The sequence below is a fragment of the Chroicocephalus ridibundus genome, chromosome 7 (assembly GCF_963924245.1).
Source record: "Chroicocephalus ridibundus chromosome 7, bChrRid1.1, whole genome shotgun sequence".
In the NCBI taxonomy this organism is placed as follows: domain Eukaryota; kingdom Metazoa; phylum Chordata; class Aves; order Charadriiformes; family Laridae; genus Chroicocephalus; species Chroicocephalus ridibundus.
Genome location: NC_086290.1, coordinates 10,091,892 through 10,114,784, shown reverse-complemented (window position 1 = coordinate 10,114,784; position 22,893 = coordinate 10,091,892). Strand labels below are relative to the sequence as shown.

Sequence of the window (22,893 nt, the reverse complement as noted above, 5' to 3'; positions counted from 1 at the left end):
CAGGCGCCCCTTTCTCGCCGCCGCCGGTTGCCTGCATCCGCCGCTGCCTGCAAGGTTGGTGACGGTTTTAGTGCTGGACACGAGGTTATTTCTAGGCTGCAGCATTTAAACGGGAATTTTTCGAGTTTAAAACAAACCCCCCAAAACTCTGAAATTCTCTTAAATTTGTTAAGTGGCCGGGAACATCTCCATCTTTATGGCTGTTTCGGGCAGGTTCATGGCACGGTTTCTTTACTAAGGGCATGTGCCCAGCCTTTGAAAACGTGCCCTTCTCCTGGCCCTTTCCAGTTACTACCCTCAAAATCAAGACGTTTCAAAACCAATTTTAAACATGTTACACAACCTCTTTTAAAGGTTGTAATAGATGCGAACAGGGTGGCACACAAAAAGGAGACATAGTGATGAGCTTTGTCACCTCCCGAGTAATAAATGGTGACAAGTAGTGTGACAGGATCATAGAGTGACCTGGGTATTATATCTAAGGTGTGTTTAAGGTACTATATCTAGGGTCTTTGGGTGGTATCCTTTATCCCAGCCTGCTTTCATTCCCGGGGTCCTTTACAACCTATAACTAGCATGTTCACCCGTAGTCTGTTACTAGGACAAGTCCTTTGTTTCCCCGCAGTCTGTTACTAGGACAATTTCAGCGTAAGTTACTGGACAAAACATAGTCTCTTTTCCCTTGCCAGGTCATATGGTGCTGTTGACAGATCTCCAAAGGGTTTTGAAGTTTTTGAGGGTCAGAAGAAAAGACCAAAGAAGGTCAGTGAAGTTTGTTTCCTTGCAAATAGAATCATAGAATGGTTTGGGTTAGAAGGGACCTTAAAGATGATCTAGTTCAAGCCCCTGCCCTGGGCAGGGACACCTCCCGCTAGAGTAGATTGCTAAAAGCCCCATCCAGCCTGGCCTTTGACACCTCCAGGGATGGGGCATCCACAACTCTGGGCAACATGTTCCAGTGTCTCACCACCCTCAGAGTAAAGAATTTTTTCCTAATATCTAATCGCTTTTTAAAAATGGGGGTCATGTTTCCCCTTTTCCAGTCAATAACAGCACACCTGCAGTCACAGACTGTAAAGGGGCAGAATTTGGGGACAGGAGATGGTTGCTCTATTTTGAGGTAGAGAAGGAGTATTTTCTGGGTCAGAGTAGTCCTGTCTAAATGAATGGTGCTCAAATCAATATTCTTCACTTGTATTCACGTTCACTGAAGGAACAGCACCATCTGACAAAACAGTCCTCTCACAGCACCACTGTGTTACCCACAGCAAGCAGGGTCCAGCTCGCTTTACTCAGGGGTCCCAACTTCAAAAGCTGGAACAATGATGAAATATTACAGAAATGAAAGACAATGACTGTAGTCAGAATAACCAGCCTGTTTTGTTGGTTAACTTTTGCATGCCGCTTCACCCACCAGATGAAAGCAACTAAATCTTTCCCCAGGTTCTTAACGTAGGCATGATTTTAGTTGTTCTTTCCTATAGTAATTCTAACAAGCGCTGTAGTGTAAGCCAGCAGCTAAAAGAAAACTATCATCTGCATTACTTACCAGCTTTTATTATTAGGAGAAAAGGACTTCTGAGTGCTAAATGTATCACATTTTCCCACTTGAAATTCCAATAGGCAGAATCTGACAGAGCTTGTCAAGAAGAGCCGTTTCACAATAGTGCTGCAAGTTAAGCCTAAAGCAGCATCTGAAACAATGAGACACTGGTAAAAACGTCAGGGTTGGCAGACAGCACGTGTCTGTTTCACAAGCAGCTTTGCATGCTTTGTATATTGCTTGTTTCTAATTTGTGTCTTGTTTAGTTAGTTAATGCCACTTTTAAAATGCCGGCTAAAGAATTACTGAACATCAGTATTCCTTTAAAAGGCACTTAGACCTAAAAGCAGTAAGGAAAACAAGCAGATAAAAAAACCTTTTAACTTAAAAATGTTTCAACAATTATCAGTCCAATTCTGTGGACTTAATAAATGAATAAAAAAATCTTGACACAATTTGAATCACTCAGTAATAAAAGACTGCAAACAAACAAACAAACAAAACTCAGACTAACTGCAAAAGTTTCATGTTCAGAGGCCCAAATGGGCCAGGATATGATCCGATTGTTCCTGCTTCTGCAAGAAATGAGGTTGTCATTTTCTTGTGTATTTCATTTGTGGGTTGCAGACTATGTGTGGGCCACCATTAAAGCAGCCTGGATGATCTCAAAATCTTCTTTTCCTAGAAACCGCGTGTCCCATCCCTCTACTCCTATTTATTATGTGTACGTTATGTGCCACATCCAGATAGTTGCATTCCAGTTCACACGTCAGATGCATTGAAATCTCCCACTTCTTCCTCCCACTTGGCTGAAATAACCTAGTCCTATACTACAGAGGCTTGAATAAAGTCTCAAAGGGATTTATTTTTTCTTGATAATTACCCCACTGCTGTCTTGTCCTGTGAATGCAAAGGCTTAGTGCTCCTCAAAGATTGCTATGGCAACACGTTACAATGTCTCAGAAACTAGGATATACTTTGCAGAGAAGAGGGAATTTTAAAAAATGAGGAGACTTGCAGGTATTCATGGATCCTAAATAATAGAAAAGCAAGTAAATATTGCACGAAATTATATAAAAAAAAACAATACCAAGAAAACGACAAAGCAAAATGAAAACACACTTTTCTGCTACTAAAACTAAAGGAGGACTTAGTTTAATTTTAAGTAGTTACAGTATTACAAGTTGCTGTCATGTCAAAGTGCACCGAAAACAATGAAAATACTCTTTCATTCACTGATACTTTTCAGTGACTTCAGAAACCGCATCTTCATAGTTTCTTCTCTCAACAATGGCGGTGTGTATCCTCAAAAGATAACTGATACCACCAACTGTTTCATTGCTCTTAAAATAAGCAAATAAATATGTGACTAAGGACTTGGAGCTAGATGATGGAATTAACAGTAAATGTAAAATAACGTCATCTTTCCATCTGGATGTTTGGAGTTTTGTGGGCTGAGAAGTCTGAGGGATACAAAACACAAAAGGGTGGAAAATAGTAATCTGCTTATAAGTAAGCGTAGAAATCCTTTCCATCTTCCTTTGCAACTTTTCTCACTTTTCCCTGCTGATCTGAGAACCGCTGAGAAAAGGGCTTGTGACAGAGGTGAGGAACTGCAAAACGTATTTCCTAGTCCTTATCACCTTACCAAAAAACACCTGTAAAACTCACTCTTCTGACTGCCGACGTTGAAATGAATCTCCTCAGACCCAGCCTTGTCACAATGTTATATTTTTCTGTCAGTCTGAAAGTTCTTAACTTCTCTTAATCCTCCCTGCATCCTTATAATTCCTGTCCAAGCTCTCTTTTGTGCAGTTGTGTCTTCACCAGACAGCATCTTCCCAGGCCAGCTTCATTACAGCACTTGGTTTTCAAGCACTTTCAAGGACAGCATGCTGCTTAGGAACAGCTTCGCAGGATGGTGATTCATTCAGATAACAAGAATTTCAACTCATTATGTGAAATGATGCTGTATTTTTATAGCGTATATATAAAATTTAAATACAGTTTACATTTTTCAAAGTTTGCTTTTATCTCTTAGAGATAGAAGCAGATTATTTTAGACTGTTATAAAGGGACTACACTGAACTTGACTGTTTTGACTCATTTTCCATTTTTTGTTTTAGATACAAAAGTCCTTTGAGAGCTTCTAGTAGATGCAATTTTATTCCATCCTCTGTTCTCTGCTAGCTCTTTAATAGAAACCCAGCCTCCTTTATAAAGCATTTTTCAGAAATCTCAGTTATATAAATCCTGCAATTAATTTGATAAATATCATAAAAACTTTCAGCTCAAGGGAAAAAACCAAACCCTCAAGAGCCCTTTGACAGCTGGTTCCATATTTTTGTGATTGAAAATGTGATGGAGAATCTAGATGTCACATAAATGCTAGCTAGTGTTGATTTTATTAATAATAATGAGCAAATCTTTGGACAGAATAATTTCTATTCAAATATCAGTTTTATGCAACCTATGAGGATGTGAGCCACTAAGTGGGAGTTTTTCAAATACAAGGGGTAGTCAGCAAAGATACCTGCATAAATTAGCTTTGCCACAGGGGTGTGTGCGTGTTATGTTAACAGATAATGAATGAGCCCTTGCACAGCTAAGGCCAACACATGAATACAAAAGGGATTATATATCAGCAGATTTGTTAACATTAGGCCTTCCTCCTGTTAGACCAGCCACATAAAAAGCCCCCTCAACTAGTAATTTATAATTAAGTCAAATTGAGTCAATCTAATGTGCTTGAGCTTGACTATTGGCTCCTGCTGCCACCAATAATCTTAAGGAATAGCTAGATTTTTTTCTTTCTTTTTTTTTTTTTTAAACTATTATTTTGACTATGTACAAGACATGGGCTTTCCGCTTGTCGATTTTAATATTTTTAAGTGTCAGATTCAAAGTTATTTAGGAGCCCACATCCATTGATTTCTATTTTAATTGGTGTCTAAAAAAAGTTTTGGTGCCCAAATGCCTTTGATTCTCATTCTAGCTCGCCTAAAACCTGCACAGCAGCTCCTTCACGTTTGTCTTAAGTTTGGTAGAAATGGCCTTCTTTCCCTGGACAAATTGTTCACAAAACATTCCTCACATGGGTCAGATGTTACTACTAATTAATTCCACATACAGTAAAGCAAGGCCTTTATATGAATTTATCATAAGTACAAGTCTGGAATATATGCGTGTGTGGTTTATTCCTTGTGCAATACTTTTGAATAGACAAGTTTCATACCCGTACTCAAAGAAAGAGTTCAATAATTAAAACCTGCATATCTTATTGATTAGTTTACACCTGAAATATTAACGATCCTTATTTACAAATAATCCTATGTTGAATTTATGTAGAAAGTGGGACAAAAAATTATGGAGAGTTTCCATAATGTTACAGAAGCACATACTTATAAAGCACCAGAAAAAGAATCATAAAATTTTGCAATGAAGTGGAAAATACAACGTTTGAAAAATCACTTAGCACTTCATATAGTTTTGTTACAGGTCATCTGCAGCTAGGGCTTAGTAGAAGTTAAGGATTCTTTTTCTAGTATTAAAGAATTGCCTCTTTTAGTAGTACATGCCATTTAGTTAACTTCCCTTCTGCCACAATTAAGAGAGGAATGTAAAGATGTCAGAGAATACAATTTCTATTGAAAAAATAAGTTATGGTTTTGTTTTTTTTTTTTAAGCAACAGCATTTTATGGTTACATTTATGTTCTCAAATTACATTTTGTAGGTATTAGTGTTACTACGTACCTTCATAAATTCATTCTCAGGTTTTCTAATAACAATTAGAAAAAGGTGCTGGGCAGAACTTAACTGCTACTCAAGTCTGTTTTCTCTTGGTATACAGAAAGGGTTTTATTAATTAGAAGAAGTGACAATATATCAAGAACAGTTATCCGGAGCTTGTAAGGAAGATAAAATAGCTCCTACAAATTCATATGTCTATCAACCCCCGTGAGTGAACATCTACTTGTAGTTATGCAGAGTAACACATTTAATATTCCTGTGATTCTCAACATTCATAGGGGATTGCAACCACTCATTGAGGAACTCTGAAAGTCCTGAGTGGCTAAATATCTTCAGATGACAGCCAAAATAGAGAGGAGCGTTTGGATGAACTGTTATACAAGATTTTGCAGAGCCTATGATTTTCTTCTTTTTATTCTGACCAACTGGGAAAAAATAGTAGATGGTTTATATGTTTTTCAGTGTTGTAGCTTACAAAAGTGTTTGGGAAGATGGACTGCTAGTGTAGAGTATGCTCAGATATTTTTTTGAAAGGTGAATGCAGTTCTTAACCTGGATGACACCGATATAACAAAGTGAGTGTGTGTCTAGACAGCACCCCGATTTTCCATTTGTCTTCCATTCTCTTAATGGCATCCTTCCTCTACCTCTCCTCACAACTCCGTATCAAAAGTTTATTGTGGTGGCTAAGAGGAGAAAGAAAAGGTAATCTCTTCCCCACGTGGCTGTGCAATAAAGAGATTTGACACAAGCAACATTATAGTATTTATGACTTTGATGCAAGCCAGCAAATTTTTTAGAAGCAAAGAGCATTCCAGTTCAAGAGGCTGGATTCTTATTGTCACGGCGCAACATCTTCTATAAATCTAGAGCAGACAAAAGCATTGGAAACAGTTGCATGAAGTGTCCTGTCAAGCCAAGCAGCTAAAATCCTGAGGAAATCAAGCTAGTGGAGCAAGAGTCAAGAACAGAGACAGATTTTATTCTGCATGCCTAGCCAGATGATTCTAGGCTTCTTTCAGCATCGTTATTTTAGTTTGAAAAAAAAAACACAAAACAAACCAACCCACCTCTTAAGGGCTAATAACTGGTTCATTTCTGGTTGTTAGGTTTTTAGATTTCTGTAAAATCCCTTTTAACTTTTGGGGGGTTGACGTAACTGGACAACTATCTCCTAACCAGGACAGTGGTAGAACTAAAAATACAAGTTACAGACCTGTGCTGTAGCCTGTCAATACCCTGCCTTCCTTCACAGTGGGAAGAAATTGGAGGCCTCTACTCAAAAGTTTGAGGGTTTTGTTTTGTTTTATTTTTTTTTTTAAATCACATAGTCCTTTTCACCTTTCCTGTGAGAGCTTCCTTCCCCTGAGCCTTAGATTACTGGCTTGAAAGCAAATCATTAAGAGTATCTAAAGCTTAGGCAGCTTACTTAAACTGAGTTATCAACTCATACAGGAAACAAAAAGGCTAATTACTGTCAAAATATAAACACATTTATTTACAGCAGACCTAAGTAGATAATATCTTATCCGGCTCTCAAGTACTCTTGCTCTACACTGTCAATAAACGTGCCCTCTATCTGTGACATTCACCCTGAAAAATTTGATGGCAACACTTTCTGCCTAGTCTCGTGCTTGTCTATAACTCGGCAGTGTTACGGTGTAGGAATCTCGTATCATGACAAGATTTTTCATGATTATGAGCAGTAGCTCAGCAATGGAATTCTCCTTTATGGGCCTGTTCCAAGAACTGTCAAAAAAACCTTCCAGTTCAAGCAGGACAGTTTTGATCACCCCCTTAAGTGGTTTAAAGAGTCCAATTTCTTTGTCAAGGTTCTCAGAGAAAAAAAGGCAATTTCTCAAAGCACACAATATTAGTCCCCAACCTATCAGTCACTGTTATGAGACAAGCCTTGAGAGTCTGATGGCTGAGGTCTATTAACTGCTCACAAGATTGATAACAGGGTAAGTTGCAAAGGAAACGTTAGATTTTGAATCAGTTTGACAATCTTTTAAACTTCTTGCAATACCATAGTAGAATAGATGCTGCCTGAGACACATAGATATTTCATCAGAAACTATTTTTCATTTATGATTCCGTAAACAAAGAGAAAGCTAACTGCATCTGCACAAGCCAGAAGCTGAAGCCCTTCTCTTTCAATACCCACTTAGTCTCAGCTCAGGAATTTCTCTCTTACTTTATCATTAAATTAGTGTGAAATAGCAGACTATGTAGTTACTTCAGACCGTGCAGCCATTATACATCTATAATATCTAAGTAACAGTGTTAACTTTTTTTATTTTTCTTTTTTTGTTAGGGTAAGCTAGTGCTACTCCAGAGAAATACTATCCAGCCTTTTCATCTTCTAGATAGATTTCGAAGATTTATTTGTATTATAAGAAAATGCAAACAAAAAACATTAGGGAGAAGTTATGCAGACTTGTGCCAAACCCTTATTTTTCAGTTGTCCTCAATATCAGACTTTAGAAATTGACAGTGCCTCAACTCTTCCGAAGAAAAAATTAGGTGGAGCTGGAGGTTGTCGAGCTGCTGGGAAAGCAGTCAGCCTTCTGTTCCCAGGATAATGAGGAGTGACAGAAAAAAAGTTCTCTGAGCAGCAGATTTTTTCTACATAGAGAAGTGGCAGGAATTCTGATGCGCTTTGAAGCCCAACTGGTCATGGTCAGACAGGTGGTCACTGACTGTGCCCATCATCTCAGCTTTTTCTCTGTTCCCAACGAGTACTCTACACTATGTTCACACTGCATGTGCCCACATAACCACATTCTTGATCTTTACAGAGGTTTACTTCGGCTTTGCTTACATCTCTTTCCAAGTAATTAATTTTGTAGTTCATCTAATGAGTCCCCTCAGTCAATTTCACAGTAAGTTAATTTCTATACTGTAACTGCACAGCTTGCAGGTGTAGACAGAACCCTTAAACTGTATGATGCTGTAGGTCTCAGAGATTATTCTAAAAATATGCTATTAATAAACAGAAATGAGAACTATTTTGACATCTATTATTTATAAATATATAAGCAAACCCAGAATCAAAGACTAGAACTGTATGGACTAGGTATCACATACTTAGTATTGCTTACCCTTCAGAGCAGATTTTGCTTTCTGGAAGCATGAGACATTCAAATCCAAATTAACTTACTTCAGTATTTTGACATATCAGAAATTCTTAATACCTGACCAATGTTAATTAAGAGTCTTGAAAAGTCCATTAGGGCTTAAAGTCAGAGCTGTTTCACAAAAAAGGGAAAAGAAGGCAACACTCTCAGTTTTGAATGGTGGAAGCTCTAGCAACAGAATGGTCATGCTATTTTCCAAAACAAATGATCTTGTTTCTCCAAGGGTGAAATGAAAGTTCACTGATGTTCTTTTGTGATACTTCAGTGCATATATCATAGTTTTAAATCTGACATGCTACTTCAGAAGACTTACAGAATAACAGTCCACCTTATATTGGAATAACTACATATGCTATTTTATTCATAATTGGTCCTGCGTTACATTTTAGATGCAAATTAAAAGCTGTTTTACTGTACGCGGGGCCCAGATGTCTGGATTCTCTGACATTTTAGTCTTTCCCGGCATTGATGGATGAACATTTTTGAAATACTGTTGCCCACCCCCATTGTAGTCTTATAATAGTTATCTACTCTACAGTAGTAGAGATATGAAAATAATATATGGAATGTAGTTATTCTACTTTTGTCCAACTTGTGTATTCTTTTTTTACTTAGTCTCCATGTTTGTTCTGTTTGCAACATGTATTCCATCTTCTTGTATTTCAGTGTTCTACATTTCTCCCATAAAAAATCCTTCTAGTATATTTATACCCTATCTCACTTTTTCACTTACCAAGTCTCTCTCCCCCCCCGCCAATCCTGTGGTAGTATCTTTGACTTTGACCATCGCTAGTCTGATAAACTAAGACTAAAAAACCATTCACTTTTATAATTTACAAGATACAAGTGCAAAAATTCTCACTGCATCAAGGTTATGGAGCATTTTTAAAAATTATCTGGGTCAAGTGCTTCAATTTATGTAATCTGTTTTTCTCAATTTTCTTTGCATATTCATAAGAGAGTACACTAGACATTAGCAGATGGATACATTCAGATTTAAAGAGAATACGAAGGAGAACCAAACATTTCACTAGAATGTTACCATTTTATCACATTAAAAGAAACACTACTAAGCATGTCCCAGAGTTGTATAAGAGATTTTTTTTTTAATCTATGACACTGTACTTGTTATACAGATATCACAACTGAAATTAATCACGAGCTCATACAGCCTTAATTATTCATGGATATGTTCTGTTCTAAAGGAATCTTCCTATATTCTTCGGAATATTTGATGGACAAAACAGAGTTCTGTAGCATTAGAAACCCTTGCAATGATTCATGTGTGCAAATATTTTTTTTTATCTCACACTGTAACCTGTCCTCGTGTTGTCTACTCCAACAATTTTTCAGAGGTGTGCATAGAAAAAAAGGATAAATGTAAAAAAAATTCTTCTATAAAACCTAAAAGTATTTTTTCTTTCTTTCATAAAAAGCTCTGTAGTATTGACTTAAGACAATTATATTCAACTATATTCTTCCTCACAACAAGTATGGCAAAATTAGCAGGCCATATTCTCTATTTCTATCTTTAGTCTCACTTCCAAAGAGTCTTCCTGAACTGAAAGATAAAAGATGTTCTGAGAAACAAAACCCTGAAGACCCCTAAAAATGTGAACAGAGCAGTTTAAATTGGAAGTAACTGTCAGATGGTTTTGATCAAGGTAGTCTATTCCAATGCGAGGAGCCATTTTAATGAATGTGTGATTAACGAGAAAACTGCCGACTGTCTGATTTCTTGCTAATATGCTTGAAGATTTTAGCTTTGTGGACATTCTTTGATTTCTGGTAACCAAATCCACCACCTCCACCTCTCTTCTGTAGTCTTCTGCCATGGTTGCTGTTAACATCTGGAATTTTATTGTTAAAGAACTTAAAAAGGAATAAAATGAAATGTTGCTTTTTAGGTATTGTAAGAGTTAATAGCGTGAGAATAAAACAGCAGCATTATACAAATAGTTAAGTTGCATAACTACAGACAAAACTAGGACTTGGTGCCCTTGGTTCTAAATAATGCTTTTATTTCTCCAGTTGTCCAACTAAGTTGGCCAAAGTACTATTTCTTCAAATTCCATCCACTGGAAGGTTTGACGGTAATCTAGATACAGTCTTCTATTGTCCCTCTTGTCCCTCCATTTCAATATTCTACGATTATGAAACATTAGTACCTACCTTTCAATGAAAATAGTTTTGCATGGAGGAGAACAGTGCTCTAGAACATGTAGGCATATATGCATTTCAGTATCTGCTACCCTGCAGCAACTGAAGCACATACAACACGTACATGCACCAGAACATCGATGTTTGTAGGCAACTGTTTCCATTGTGCTATTTGCTATTTAACATCTTCTTTGATAAAACTATTATTGGAGCATGATGCATTTATGTGATTAATAGCAAAAAAAAAATAATTAAAAAAATTCAGAATTTGAAGTAGCATAGGACCTTTAGTAAGTTGCATTTAACATTTATAAAGCATAAAAGGATACTGAGGTCGACAAACGGAGGAATTTTAAAACCAAATGAAAGGCTGACTTTGGGAAGATCCAAGTTATTGACATCATAGATCTGCTTCAGAGAATGGGAGTCATAAGCTCTAATGTAAGCTTTGTATGCTTCCTGGGCTGACTTGTGAAGGAAGTAGTTCTTCTCAATCAGTTTCTCCAGCTGGTGGAGGGGAAAAAACAAACAAACAAACAAACAAAAGACATATTCAATTATAGCTAAAACAAGCATATATATTACATTCAAGAAAATTATTTACTGTGAGTTGCAGTGATATTCACTAGTGACTCCAGCAAAATTGCCCTTTGACAGTAGAGCACACATACATATATCAGAGTATTTTTATAAACAAATAGAGGGTCAAAATAGCCTGAAGCTGAATTATAGTATAAAACCTCAGCAGTATGAAAATTTACAGAAATAATAAATTGGCTTGTCCCAAACAAGTTCATCAAAGGAGGAGTATACAACTGCAGTCACACCACAAAACTATGCATATTCAGAATTAATGGACAATGACAGTATACTTTTAAGTCAGACATCTAAACTGTACCATTCCATGTAATTCTCTATGTAGTCTTCTCTATTATGATGCAAATGCATTGTAAAGTAAGCAGTATTAATTCTAAGACAAAAATGCAGATGCAGTAGCATAAAATGTCTCAGTCTATTTGTTGCGGACCAATAGCCTTTAGGTCAAAGTGTCTCATTTGATGTTTAACATACATTAATTCAGCATACTAAAAATAAGTTACATAGACATCATTATTTCCTAATTATTCTTAACTAGGAACCTCCTTCTTTAAGGACTGTCTTCACTGTTTCTTGTACTTGCTATAAATTTAAGTTACTGCAAAGAAGCCTTACAGAGCTCTTATCAAAAGAATAATTCACAGAATTAAGGGACAATAGAAATTCACATCTACAGAACTATCCATGATATTCAACTTCATGGTCCATGGCTATTTTTGCAGCACAAAACAGGTTTAGCTGATAATGGGCTTTATTAATATCATTTAAATACACCTGGGATATATACTAGCATTTCTAAGTGTTGGTACTGGATCTCCTTCTGCACACTGAAGTCTGAATAAATCATCTTATAAGACATATGTTACTCCCAATGAATCTGAACATACAGAACTATTCAATAAAAGCTACTGAAATCCTGTTTGCTATGCTACACAAGAACATTCTCTTCAAAAGTTGAAAGCAGGTTTACATCCCTGTGGTTTTGCCATGTAACACTAAAAAATAATTCTTACAAGCAAATTCATACCATATAATGATGACGCTTTAGTACTGAATATTAAAATTCATCTTTAATGTCAAAACATCTTACTGCTTTAATATCATAGAGGGACAACACGGCAGAAGTATTTACTGCATGGTAGTCATCTACAGGAACTTTTCCAGACAAGCATACGTATTTTTAAACTTCAGTCATTATAGACTATAACATTCTCCATATAAATTATTACACAGATATTCAGAGTAGCTGTAGTATGAAGTCACTTCATACCTGAGACTGGATGTCTGAAATTTTTGACCAAGAAAATTCAAATTCACTTAGGGGTACCTTAAAAAAACAAAACCACAACAAAATATCAAAGTTATATGTACCGTGTGAACACTGGATACATTTAAAACCTAAGACAAATAGAAAAAGACCTGCAAGGTAACAGAAGATTTTTATTTTCAATACCACAGCTGTATCTGTTAATATGCAATTGCAACTCTCAAGTTCAAGGATGTTTTTGTGAATGAAAAGCACACCTGTATATATTTTTATTTTTAGGTTTTTGGCATCATCTTTTATTCATAGCAATGATCAGACCATTATACCATTACTACCCTTATCATAGGCACAAAGTGCTTTTACATCAATATGTCAGTATTATCACCTCCTTTAAGCTAGAGTAATAAAGATGCTCACAATACGGCACTTTTACCCCTTTAGGTTTTGCTTTAGAAGCTGTATAGCTTCTAGTTGCAACTTCAGTTGCAAGTGGCAAAACTCTGCAAACAAGCCCATAAGGACAGCAACCTCAAAATTATGTGCAGTTTTATCATTTTAAAATGATTATATTTACAAGAAGGCTACCGTTCTTTTGGAATTGAACAAAATTCGATTGAGTCTTTGAATAGAAAAAAATTAAAAAAAAGCATGAGCAACATCCGTGTTTTAATTTCCTCTGGATGGCCAAGCTCCCAGTATCCTCCCACAGACAGGACGTAGGAAATTTATTTAGCTTTTAATAACACAAGTTGCACAGTTGCAAAGCAACTGTAAGTACACTCAACATTTACTTTTGTCCTGCCGACTTTAGATTTAAGTCAGATGTTCAGTTAAATATTTTCTAAGAAACAGAATGTTTTTTGCTTAAAAAATTAAAGTGTTGATTAATCATTACAGGTTTTGCCTTTATAAGCTGTTGCACAGTAAAAAAAAAAGAAAAATTATTAAAAGCATCTAGACATAAGTTTACCCTGGCTTGTTTTAGGTAACGAAGAAAGCCCAGTTCTTCTGGTCGTAAAATGAGCAGAGCGTGTCCTCTACCATTTATGCCTCTGGCAGTTCTACCAACACGATGAATATATTCCTTTTGGAAGAATAAGAAACACCAAGTCCAATCAGTCTTTCACACGTGTATAATAATCAGCTTCACAAAGGAACCCCAAAGTTAACATTAATAGTTAACATCATCCATTATTTTGTAAGACTTTTTCTTAGCACTAACACATGGATGAGGGAAACCAAGTGTGGAAGATGCAAAGCATAATTAGGCTGAGACAGAAACCCCCGGACTAAAAGTATTTTACCTTTTACTGAAGTAAAAAAAAATCTTAGTCTGCTGTAACTGAAAATTAAACTTTGCTTTTGGTATATTTGCCCTGTATATTTGTCAAAACTTCTGAGGTTTTTTGAGTTTTGCTTGTTTACGCTGGATGTTTATTCAAATAAGAATACTGATTTTTAAATAAAAATCAAATTTCCATTGGAAGAACCTGTTTAGGAGACTCAGGGATGCATATATAAACTCATACTCCTCCTGAGAAGTGTTTTGTTATTCAGCTGATTAGATTTTAAGTAATTGAACAGCACAAAGAATAATGTTTTAAAAAAGCAACTCTTAAAAAGGTAACGAAGGTCTCAGCTAGGTGCAGTGTTCCTGGGAGCTTGAAGAAATCAGCTGCTGGATATGAACATGGCTGAATCCTGACCTCTGTCAAGCAGCAGCTTCAGCTTTTCTCTGCAACTGCATTTATAGCTAGGATTTGATTTGTTTCTGTGAAGTTTCTCTATTTCCTTAACTTACTTTTGGATCATCTGGAGGGTCATACTGGACAATCCAGTCAACTTCAGGAATATCCAATCCTCTGGCAGCCACATCAGTGCACAACAGTATCCCAGATTCTGCATTACAGAACTGGAAAAATGTTGTAGTACGTTTGGTTTGTTTCTGCTTGCCCTGAAAGGAAAGAAACACACAAATGATGAAATAGCAACTAAAAAGGAAAATTAAAAACAGTCTGCCAACTTGTAAGCTCAAATTTAAGGTTCCTATTTTACATATTTCTGCCCCCCAAAAAATATTATATGAAGCATCTTTCCCTATCATGGACTTGTACAGACCAAGCAGAACCATTTCACAGTGAAGAAACAATGCCACCACAGGCAACGGCACAGGGCTACATGAAATGGCATCTCTCAGAGATACCACTGTATCCTCCAAAGCATTAAAAATTTGTTTGCGTAAGCATTCCTTTCAAGGGGGCTGCATAAATGCCTGAAGTTCAGGAAAAGGACATTTGCAAGTCTAGCGATATGTTAAGATTACAGGTTTAAAAAAAATAAAATAATACTTGTAACAGTTCTATCAAAGTATAGCAAAAAAATCCCCAAAATAATAAAGAAAATTAAAAAAGGACATTTGTGGTTAGTTATAACTATTTCTTAAACTTTCAGTCAATTCTTTCACTTAAACTATGTATCCTATGGTTTTGATAAAGATTGAAAATACTCATCCAAATGGTGAGCACTGGCATAGTAAAACCAAACATCACCCTGGCCTTAGAAAAAGTACCCAACACTCCACGGATCAGGGTGTTTGGATTCCTCTGACAATGGCTTTGCCCCACAAATTGAGTTTTAGTGCTAATGGCGGGCAACCACTAGGAAGAAACCATAACGTTTTCTACACACAGAAAATAAATTATTATCGGTGTTCAGCCCTGGTTTGGAAAAGAGCAATACTAACAACGTTGAAGTGTTGTTATTATGTAGTCTTTGCTTTATCTCCTTCCTCTACAGGCTAACCAAGATCATCATCAGTTTTGTGAGCAGAGTATCTGTTTATTTGAAACTGGACTGAAATAAACAAGGCAAATGTAAGGTCAGTAACAACTTACAGGTACTATCAGATTAATTAATCAATTAATAAAATACTTACATGAATGGCTAAAACAGGCAGATCAATATAGTTGAGTAATTCATAATGGTACTTCACTGACATACATGAAGAAAAAAATACCATTAGTTTCTTCTTCCGGTTCTTCTTGAGGAATGTGAAGAGCAAAAGGAATCTTTTTTCAGATGGACACACTACATACCCCTGGAAAATTTTTAAATATTGTTAAATAAAGTAGCATGGAACAAACTTTTGCTTCAGCAATACAATTAAATCAGGGAAGTGTTATGTTGTGAAACAAACACGCCAATTTTTCCAGCTACATTGGACCAAACCATTCGATTTATTGTCTGTCCCTCACCCTGGTATATGAACTCCTAAAGATAATGAGCTTGGCAAGAAACTTACTGTACTAACCTGAAACATAAAGAAGTAATTTTTAATTATCCAAACTAACACAAGTTTGGTCAAAAGTAATTAGTTTATACAACAAAAATCCACGTCAAGAAATCTGAATTACTGACATTAGGCATGAGAATAACTGCATAGGGCTCTTAATATTTTTTATGATTTCAAAAATTTTATTTTACAGAATTCTTGCTACCAGTTTACTCTTTTAAGGTAATACATAGCTACTGGTAATTTTATAACAACACTCATCATATCAACCGCGCAAACCCAGAAACTACTGTGCAGCTCCATTCAGCTATTATCTGAAGCAGCAACAATTAAATATACCTGAAGTACATGTATCTCTAGTGAGTAACGTGGAGAATAGTTAGAAAGACAACTGGGGCTTAGGTATGTAATATAAATAGGAATAGACAAGTGTAAGTAACTTTTAAGTAAGTAATATTACTATTTCATGATGTTTTATATCATCTGTCCTGCAGACACTGATTAGATGAACAGAACTGACTATAGCTAGCAGACTGAATAAAGGCCGTTAAGCAACTGAGAGCTTTTGCTGATTAGGAGGGTAAACACCCTTTAAGACACTGTTTGTACAACCCTGTTAAAAACACACAGGACTCGGTATGTTCACAGATCATACCTCTTTTAATAACATTTATGTTTTACCTGTTCAAGACCATCTACTGTTGCTGTCTCCTTGTTATCATCAACCCCAACATATAGCGGCTCTTTCTTCAGAGAGATCTTCGCCAGATCTTCAACCTTTCTGGTTTGCGTAGCAGAAAAAAGCATCGTCTGTCTGCGCTCTGAAAAAATATTTATTTTGGAAGACAACATGATTTTTTAATGAAGAATTCAAATAGCAATTCCATAAAATCTCTAGCTGCAAACTTCCCCGAGCAAGTCATCATCTTTTTTCAATTAAATTCTAATTCAAACACACTCTTAATGACAAGCAAAGACAGGTGCAGTTGTATTATGGATTGTACAGGATGTTTACTTAGGCTGCCCCCACCCCCAAAATCCTAACAGCTATCAAAACACAATTATTCTTTCTCTCTGGGAGAATGTTAATAATAATTTGCTCTCCAATTTAGACACAAAACAATGACTTAAATAGAGACTGACCTTCTAATTTTCTACTTCTAACTATAAGTTGATTTCATTCCCATGAATACTAGAATGTTTTTGTTAAAAAAAAAAAACAAAAACAGAAAAACAAAAAAAATCATGCTAGAGACCGCAATAAAAAAACTTACCAAAACTAAAGGGCATTGTTACTGTTTGTCTTGCAAAATCAGCCTAGAACCTACACATCTGTGCATGCTATTTAGTCACATGGCAGTACGTCTGCACTGAGCCTCAGGGATGTTGGTGATCTTAGAGCAGGTGTAGGACATCTCCTGCCTGCCTGTCATCGCCCACCTCAAATATATATCCTGATCCTCTAACATTGTCTTGTTACATGAGTACATGGAAAACGCAGACTTCGCCTGTTCCATTTAACAACTGCAAGAACAGTCGCGATTGTTCTTGCCGAACAACCGCTGCCACCATTTTTGAATATTTTTTCCTGTTTTGAAGTGTCCGTTTTAAGACGGAATTTCCTTCATAATGGAACAAAACCAATTTAAACTCATGCAAAGTAAAAATTTCTTTTATCTGTCATTTTCCACTTCATGAAGAAAATGCCATTTTCCCACTCTTCCTTCCCTTTCTTTTTAGCACTGTTCATTTACATTCTTCACAGGATGTTATTTTTTAGATTTATATATCTGCATTTTAAACATGCAAATCTGAATTTTAATATTTAAGATGTGGAACTTCAAAATATTTATCACTGATTTTTTTATACACTATTTCCATGTTTTCTTTTGAGTTTGTTTTCTGCATTTGGAAAGTTAAAGGTAGAGCCTTACTGACTCTGAGAATCTGTTTAATACATCAACTGGAAGGAATAACTAAATGAAAAATTAGGAGAAGAAAATTTTAAGGTAATTACTTAAAATTCCTTAAGGTACTGTTCTGGGATGTATGAAGAAAATTTGAACTGCAAGTCAGAAGAGCTTTTTCCTTATGTTTAAGTCTTATTAGGAAATAACGGCAGAAAATAAACGGACAGAGGAAGATGAATGAGAGAACGTAGACGTTAAACTAAAAGGATCGTATATGAACAGAATTATATCCCTAAAGTGCATATGAAAACTCTGTCCTTCAGATAAATGATGTTAAATAAGATAATACATACTAGCTATCAGGAAAAAAGGACAGAGTAAGACAACCAGTCGCAAGTGCATTTACAGAACTATAAAAATTAATGACTTCTCTTACAATAATTGAGTCATAAAGAAGACATAATGTTAGTCAAGTGACTTCCAGAAAAGACTCTTTTTTTTTTTTTTTTCTTACTCGGTAGAAGTTTTATGATCTGTTTCATTTCTTCTTCAAATCCAACCTCCAAGATACGATCCGCCTCATCAATTACCAAACACTGCAAGTTCTTGTACATGAAACCTGGAGTGTTCTAGAAGATTAACAAATTCAGAGTCAGACAGGGACAGGAGTTTTATTACGTTTTAATAACGCAGATTAGACATCAATATTTTATCTACCTGCATATGATCCAGCAGTCTTCCTGGTGTTGCTACAATGATGTTGATTCCATTTGCAAGTTTCTGTGCTTCTGCTGATCTGTTACTGCCCCCCATTATCAGACCATAGGTGTGAACATGATGATTCATAACTTCTTTAAGAACTCCATAGGTTTGCATAGCAAGCTCTCGAGTGGGAGAAAGAATAATAACACCCGTTCCTAAAAAATACATCAATCAGACAAGAATAAGTTACAACAATTCATCCAGTCTCCCTCCTAGCCACGTCCCTGAACGGCTGCGGCACAGTAAAATTCAACTGTGAAATGAAGAGCCTTACCATTCCTGGGCATGAATTTTAACTTGTAGATGAGCTCTACTGCAGGAATAAGAAACGCAAGTGTTTTACCACTGCCTGTTTTTGCAGCTGCTAAAATATCCCTGTATGCAAGAAAGTTAGAAAGAGAAGTATTTTAGGTAAACCTACAGAGAAGAGAACAATCGTATTTTGAGCAACGTTGACACTGTAAAAACGTAACATGGCATCCAGAAAACCAGCAGAGCTGGTATTAAGAGCTGGGTGGCAGGTGTGGTTCACAGCAGTTGGTCCCCGTGTCTCTAGAGATTCTTTGAGGACGCGCTGACACGAGACAGGTGAAGACAGACTCCCCTGCTTTCAAAGCCAAATGCAAAGCAGTTTCCATGAGCTTACCCCAAATATTTATTCACACGCCAACACAGATATACTGTGTTAACTTGTATTAATGTCTATAAACAAAACATTTAAAACGTATGAGAACACACTTAAAAAAACCAGTTTAGCTACAGAAAGTGCCATTTCATGAATTTAGCTTCCTAACAAAATTTACACAACATTTGGGGTCAATATAGTGATTAAAATATGCATTTCTTACCTGCCTTCCAGAAGTGGCTTAATACTTTTATGCTGAATTTCGGTCATGTGCGTAAACCCCATGTCATTTATGCCTTTCAGTGTATTCTCACTGACAAGACCTTCCAGGGAAGTAAAAGAATTGTCTTCAAAAGCACCTGAAGTGAGGGGAGGGGGAATAAAAAAAAAAATTCAAACTTATTTCTTCAGTTCCATCTATCCTCTGAGATTACCCAGTTAGAATTGACCTAGATGAAAAAAAATTAAAATAAAAGGTTTTTTTCTTATTCCTTTCTACCATAAAATCTGAAGATGCTGACAAAATACTCTGTATTAACGTTTTCCTAAGAATAGTACACAGAGCTGTTAAAAATGCACATGAATGCACTGCTTCTCATGCCAAATTTACTAGTTGTACACCTCCATCTTGCCCTTTGTTGACTTCTTCTTTTACAATTAAACGTATATGTGTATATACATATTAGAACAGATTTTCACTAACAATTTTAAGACTAATAGGAGTGTGTATATAATCCAAATTTCAAAGAACAGGAACAGAGTAACAGCTGTGCAGTTGCCAGTGTCATGTCACCTATATTCAAACACTTGACTTACAAAGCTGATTTGAAAAATGCAATTTGCTCTGGAAGAAAGTGTTAGACCTTGGCTTTTTGCACGTGTATGAAAAAGAGGACACAAAATACCTGTTACACCTAGTGGTAAACTGGGCACTTCGTCCTCCTCCCCCTCCTCCTCTTCCTTTTCCTTCTCTCCAGAATCCTGCTTCTCTTCATCTTCTGCCTCCACGGATTCATCTTCTTCAGTTTTCACTTTTTTAGTTTCTGTATCTAGAGTATTATTTTACAGAAGACACGTCAGTTAGAGACACAAAAGGCATGTTCATGATCAAAAGTTGTCCGACAGAGTGAATTTCTTTAGTCTGTAAACCACTTACAAATATCATGCTTTTTTCATGGGTGGGAGGAGGGAGGTGAGGTTTCTATGGAAGTTTGAGGCAAAGAGCAAAAAATTCGGAAGTTCCTTGCGCACAGTCCACTTTGCACAGTAAAACAGTGAAGCTTAATGTATACTACATGAAATTTTCTGTGGAAACGTGGAACAAGTTACAAAATTCTTTCCTATCGGTAATGCAGACATCAAGTTTCCAACACAGTTTGTGCTCTGGTCATGTGAAATGTTCTAAATACCTGAATCCTCACATGAAAAATCTGCATGAAAACACTCATGGGTATGCAAATAAAGAGAAGTGTCACAAAAATCAAACATATAAAAGATAGAAGTTTCAAATATATATAAAAATATATACGTGTGTGTGTGTATATGTATGTATAAAAACATAGAAAAATCTAAGAATATTTGCAGGGTGACATTTTTTTGGGGTAGTTTCCCACTATACTTCAGTTTCATAATGTACAGATGCTGCCAAAGGCTGGACGTGGTGCTAAAAAGATGCAATGGGTGAACATTCAAGCACATTCAAGACAGAAACCATCCGTCTGTCAAAGCTCTACTTTGAAAGACAGTATATGTATTGGCATAATAAACAAGCAAAACATCCAAACATAACGGTACAAAGCAGAATCCTGTGCAGCAATATAGGATCATCTAGAGTGGAAGGGGACCTTTCAGATCAAGGCCAACCATTAACCCAGCACTGCCAAGTCCACAACTAAACCATGTCCCTCAGCACCACGGCTGCCCGTCTTTTAAATATTTCTAAGGATGGCAATTCCACCACTTCCCTGGGCAGCCTCCACCAATGCTTGATAACCCTTTTAGTGAAGAAATTTTTCCTAATATCCATCTTAATCCTCTCCTGGCGCAACTTGAAGCTGTTTCCTCTTGTCCTATCACCTGGTCCTTGGGAGAAGAGACCGACCCCCAGCTGGCTACCCCCTCCTTTCAGGTAGCTGTAGGGAGCGAGAAGGTCTCCCCTCAGCCGCCTTTTCTCCAGGCTGAACAACCTCCCTCCCTCCTCGTAAGGAGGAGCTTGTGCTCCTTGTGCCCAAGGAGACTTGTGCTCCAGACCCCTCACCAGCTCCGTTGCCCTTCTCTGGACCTGCTCCAGCACCTCAATGTCCCTCCTGTAGTGCAGGGCCCAAAACTGGACACTGCAGTCAAGGTGGGGCCTCACCAGTACGGAGGCAGAATCACTTCCCTAGCCCTGATAGCCACACTATCTCTGATACAGGCCAAGATACCGTTGGCCTTCTTGGCCACCTGGGCACACTGCTGGCTCATATTCAGCTGGCTGTCCACCAACACCCCCAGGTCCTTTTCTACCAGGCAGCTCTCCAGCTACTCTTCCCCAGGCCTGTGGCGCTGTATGGGGTTGGTGTGACCCAAGTGCAGGACCCAGCACTTGGCCTTGGTTGCTACTGGTTTAGCACATATTAAAATTCAAATGTTACAGCTGGAATAAGAAGAAGGATAACACTGAAGACCTCCAGGACTTTAAAACATGCACCAGACCGACACGCGGTACTTCTCACACCGTCCAGCGGACACATCCTCTCCGAGCGGGTGGAAGACAAGAGCAGGCGTTTTTTCGGATCTCCGGGAATAACTCAGCCTGGGGAGACGAGTCGTATTTATTAAGATAACGTACCATTTTCCGCATTAGCCGCCGCTTTCCTCTTCTTCTTCTTCCTCTTCTTCTCCTCCCCGCCCCGGGGACCGGCAGCATCGGCAGCATCTGCAGCATCCGCGGCCGCTCCGGCCGCCGCCGCCTCCACCTCCTCCTCCTCCGGCGGTCCCTGCGATGCCGCCTCGCCTGCAGGGCGCGGAGACGCGTTTCGGAGAGAAAAGAGAAAGCGAAGAGAAAAAAAAAACAAACCCAAAGTCAGCGACGGCTCCGCAAGAGCTCGGTCGGGGAGAGGCTCCGCAGCGCCGCCCGCCCGGCCCCGGCCCCGGCCCCGGCCCCGGCGTACCTGCGCCCTCGGCCGCCCGCAGCTTCAGGTTGCGCTGCCGCAGCTTCAGGTTGCGCTTGTGGATCTTCTTGCGCAGCAGCCGCATGGGCAGGTTGCCCGCGGCCACCGACACCGACATCTCCGCCGCCTCTTTCCCCCCGGCCCCGGCTCAACCGGCCACACGTGGGGACGGCGGATACGGGCCCCGCCGGAACCCCCTGCTCCCCGCCAGGCCTGACGGGCGGCCCGCAGCGGCCTCCGGCGGCCCGGCGGAGACATCGCCTCGCCGAGAGGCAGCGACAGAGGCAGCGACCTCTGATGGGGGTGTCCTCGGACACGGGTGGGAGGTGGCACCGCGTGTCCCGCCCCCGCCCGTCACCGGTAGCGTAGCGAAGGAAGACGGCTAGCGCTCGGTGTCACCCTGGGGAAGGGATCTCCTTCATCTCCTCCGTCTCCTCCACAGCCACCCTCTGCCCCACAGTACCCCTTCGCCCGGTAGTGTTACCTGCGCTCACGGTGTTTATCTCCAATGGAAGAAAAACGCCTGCACGGTGCTAGATTTAGCACCGGCAGGAGAGGTGTTTTGGGGACACCCTCCTGTCCTCTGGTGTGCAAGGCGGAGGGGCTGGAGACACGGTGGTGTGCCCCACAGTTCCGCCAGACGGCAGCCGAAAGCAGAGATCCCCACCGGCTGTTATCTCACGGGGCGGTGAAA

General features: G+C 38.4%; 1 protein-coding gene across 1 annotated transcript; it reads right to left on the bottom strand.

The window, feature by feature from the left end:
- Positions 1-7,343: 7,343 nt before the first annotated feature.
- DDX18 (DEAD-box helicase 18) lies at positions 7,344-22,342 on the bottom strand. The gene is made up of 14 exons (XM_063341906.1): positions 22,200-22,342; positions 21,878-22,042; positions 19,953-20,096; positions 19,271-19,406; positions 18,697-18,797; positions 18,378-18,577; positions 18,175-18,289; positions 16,432-16,571; positions 15,394-15,555; positions 14,260-14,412; positions 13,429-13,542; positions 12,462-12,518; positions 10,924-11,101; positions 7,344-10,284 (listed from the first exon to the last, which is right to left on the bottom strand). Exons 1-14 carry the CDS (start codon positions 22,315-22,317, stop codon positions 10,142-10,144), a joined length of 1,926 nt encoding a protein of 641 aa, XP_063197976.1. The 5' UTR covers positions 22,318-22,342; the 3' UTR covers positions 7,344-10,141.
- Between the last annotated feature and the right edge of the window lie 551 nt (positions 22,343-22,893).